This window comes from Pundamilia nyererei, unplaced genomic scaffold (genome assembly GCF_000239375.1).
Source record: "Pundamilia nyererei isolate P.nyererei 1_Seehausen unplaced genomic scaffold, PunNye1.0 scaffold00281, whole genome shotgun sequence".
Taxonomy (NCBI): Eukaryota; Metazoa; Chordata; class Actinopteri; order Cichliformes; family Cichlidae; genus Pundamilia; species Pundamilia nyererei.
In genome coordinates, this window is record NW_005187682.1 from 257,904 (window position 1) to 261,707 (window position 3,804).

Here is a 3,804-nt window from a genome sequence, read left to right on the forward strand (position 1 = left end):
AATAAAAGCTCAAAGCTGAAAGTGTCACAGTGAGGTCACAGGGCCTCGCTTACCTGCAGGTTGCTGTTGCTGCGGCGCGGGCTGCACCTGCGTTTGCTCAGGTTACACCTGGACGAGCAGTCGAAGAAGTTGCAGTCGTCGTCGCTGCTGCAGTTCTGTTCCAGGATGTCCCTCATCTTCGGCTCGAAGAACGCCATGTCCACGTCGATCGCCACCACCTGCAGGACACGCCAGAGGACACCCGCCCTGTGTGAGCCCATGCTGCAGGATTATCCACACCTTATATTTTCAAAGGTGCAAAACATGACACACAGCCTGGATGTGCTCACGCCATCCCAGCACGCTACATAAATAAAAAACGTGTCCCACATGACGAGCTCAGATCTGCCTGAAATTCTGCCCTCGAGCTCAGAAACCTTCAGGTGCTGCGGCTCTATGAACACGGACTCTGTGGGCTGAACACAAACACAGTGAGGCCTGAAGTTCTTCAGATATTTGGATGTGTGAGCTGTAACGGCAGATCTGGAGCTCTGTAGAAACCAAAAACTGAAGATGCATGAAGTGAAATCCTGCCGCAACAATCTGTGACGGATGCACAGAAAGTGTTTCAAAGCTCAGACTGAAAGGAATGAATTAAATCAGCATCACAAAGGTTTTATAATAACAGAAAACAGGTGGTGTTAGGGTTCATTTAAATGTTTACACATCATGAAATTATTATAACATTTTAAACTAATCAGAATTTTAATTTGCTACAAAAGAGACGAGAATCCAATAAAAATGAGCCACTGACAATATTCACTCCACTACATTCGATCCAGTTTTTAGGACATGGAATCAAAATAAAAGAAAGCTTCTGATAAATTTCTAAACTACAAAAAGACTCTTTTCGTCTTTATTATTCAAATGAGACTTTACAGAGATTCTTTTGTGCCGAGGAAAAGTGAAAGGAGTTTTAAAGGCCAAATGTCCCCCAGCAGTAAAATATGAAAACATGTTTTTCAGATTTTTCAGATGAGTGATAAAAATCTCACACAGTTTAAATGTGTGTGGGCCTCCGGTCACTCCACCACTCAAAGCACGTTTACTGCAGTGAGTGTTTTTCATCGTCTCAAACTCACATCTTTCTCTCCTGAGCTTGCGAGATTTTTCTTTCATATTTATGACGTCAAACTGAAGTTTGGAGGGTTTTCTTGGAGTAACAATCTGCCGGTCTGTATTATTTAAATCAGCCCTGATGCAGGAGAGACGCACTGACAGGACGCTCGTTTGCTTCTGGCCCGACAGAGATGAAGATCTTCCACAGGCAGTTTCATTTTTTTTACAAACAGCTTTGATCATCTGGAACTATTTTCTGCGGTGGATTAATCGTCACGCCGTGCGGTGTGTGTTGATGTCCTGGATGATATTACCAGTTTGTAAGCAGCAGCGTGTCTCTGTGGCACAGAGCCTGGCAGTGCTCGGGAGGTCTGCTGGGAATAATCTGCAGATAAAAATCTCTTTTAACGAGATGAAATGACTCCACTCACACCTGGAGTAAACGAGCGCAGGCTGCACGGTGGTTTTACGGTGCTGGCATTATTAAGTGAGGGCAGTTAAACATGTTCCATGTCAGCACTTTGACAGGAAAAACATTAATCCTGCAAAACCGGGAGAACAATTGTGAGCCTCTGCTTTACTTGACTTTTGTTGGCGCTACAAAGGCCTCATTTTTTCCCTTTAACTGCTCATTTTCCAGCGATCAGGGGCTGAACAATGAGAGATAAAATAGCTTAGGCTGAGCTGTGATTGTTGGCTGGAGTCCAGCACCGACCTGAAGTGCTGCTGATTTAACGACAAACCATAAAAGCTTCAGATAACGCTGAGAAAACAAACCCTGCTCGGTTCCCTCCATCCAGACGCTCCGGCTCTGATTTATGACCGCAGGAAAAACACCAAAGTCCACTTCTCATTCTAGAGTAAGCAAGCTTATACTTTTAATTTTAACATTACAGATATTAATAAAGACGGATGAGAAGTTTGATCACGGGGTGATTAATGGGGACTTGGAGATGAGGACGTCTGGCTCCAGCTCATGGAAAACTTTATTTTTAGTCTTTCGTGTGACTGATGGGCCGAGGATCCATCAGAGGTGACAGCCGCTGGATTTGACTCCAGGCACGAGAACAAAGACGCTGAGATTATTTCATCTTTCTCAGAGTTCGGGGATCTTGTTGGGTTTGAGGGTTGAATGAATGAACAATCATCAAAAATCATCAACAGTCCAAAAACTCCACCCTCCAAGGTCTCCGTGTCCTCGTTCATATCTGGACTGCTTCCAGGCTGGTGCCCGTTCCTGGAAATCCCCTCTGATCGTTTCCCTCTGTGACGCTGTGAGGCACGACCTCCACCCTGGACTTTATTTCAATGGTGTCCGTCAAGTTGCAGGGCGGTAAATCTCAGCCTTCATACAGGAACACACTGCCGCACACTGCATCAGTGTGCTCTAAAATCATTGGCCTGCCTGTCAGAACTCTGACAGGTTTTCAGCCAACAGGCCCTCAGACAGGCAGCCAAAATCATCAACGACCCCTCTCACATTCTTCACCCCACATTTCAATGCCTCCCCTCTGGGCGACGCCTCTGCTGCATTTCCTGCAGGACTGAGAGGAGGAGGAGCGCCACCATTGTCCCCAAAGCAGCTCTGCTTTTTAACTCCTGCCGATAAGAACATTTCCCACACCAGAAACATAAACTAGTCTGTTTTTACACTGCTGACACTTTACTCACTTACAGTTATTTATTCACCTTTCAGTCACTTTTGTGTATATACTGTATATTCTGTGTATCTTAATTGCCCCTTGGGGATAAATAAAGTCTTTCTGATTCTGATAATGTGCGTGAACGTCCTCACAAAGACAGAAGTACCCAGGTGTGTGTTTGCACAATGACCTTCTCTCCCCAGCAGCAGCGTCACATCTTCTTCCTTTAGCTAAAAAAATATCTGTTCAAGAAAAACCTCACGTAATCCGCCGTCCAGCATCTGATTTCCATCTTTGCTCTAATAGCTTTCTAAAAACACGTCCCTTTTATCTCTTTTCTCCCAGCTCCCTGCTCTGCTTTCATCCTTCTTACGTTCATTATATCCTCAGCCAGCATTAAGGCCATTCAGCCCTCCTCCGTGGTTTCTGAGTCACTGCAAAGACAAAGCAGAGTGAGCGTGTTCAAAGTCACACCTGAGGACTTACCGTGAGGTCCTTCCTGATGGCAAAGTTCTCCGGTTTGATGTCGCAGAGGTGTAGCTTGTGGGTGAAATCATTGTCAAAGTGCCACACCATGTCCAGGAAGCTCAGCGCGATGCGGTGCATCATCTCTCGGGCCTTCCACCTGGCTCGGTCTCCGCCTTCACCCTGATCCTGAACCTCAGAAATGGCCACGTCATCCAGGGAAAAGATGTTCTGGTCCCAGGCGTGCCCGGCTGAGAGGTACTCCACAGCGTAGAAGTGACCACAGGAGCCCAGCACCTTGGCCACGTGGGTGCTGAGGTCCTGCAGGACTCTGGAGACCAGAGGGAACAGAAAGCAGATACAATGAGGCCAAAGTGATGTCACAGGAAGTCATCATCAGGACAAACATGGAGACAATGAGCTGAAAACTGATAAAACAAGTGTCTTTACTCAGAAGAAGGTTTAAGCTCCAGAGAAGAGTTCGTACTGGAGCTGTTACACTGATCTGTGGACCAGACTCTACCAGAGATATCATGAAGTCTTTCTTCATAACTAAACTCTGAGGTGTTCTGGCAGTATCGGGATGGATGGACACATG

General features: G+C 46.1%; 1 protein-coding gene across 3 annotated transcripts in view; it reads right to left on the reverse strand.

Annotated features, from left to right (window-relative positions):
• The window catches only part of dipk1c (divergent protein kinase domain 1C), a 40,091-nt gene that overhangs the window by 5,000 nt on the left and 31,287 nt on the right, over positions 1 to 3,804 (reverse strand). For 2 of the 3 annotated variants that reach the window (XM_013915286.1, XM_013915287.1), the window contains 2 exons: positions 3,216 to 3,537; positions 54 to 218 (listed from right to left, as the gene is read on the reverse strand). In XM_013915286.1, coding sequence (XP_013770740.1) covers positions 54 to 218; positions 3,216 to 3,537 — 487 coding nt within the window. The remainder of the gene's footprint in view (positions 1 to 53; positions 219 to 3,215; positions 3,538 to 3,804) is intronic. The other variant, XM_005750627.1, reaches the window with a different exon arrangement.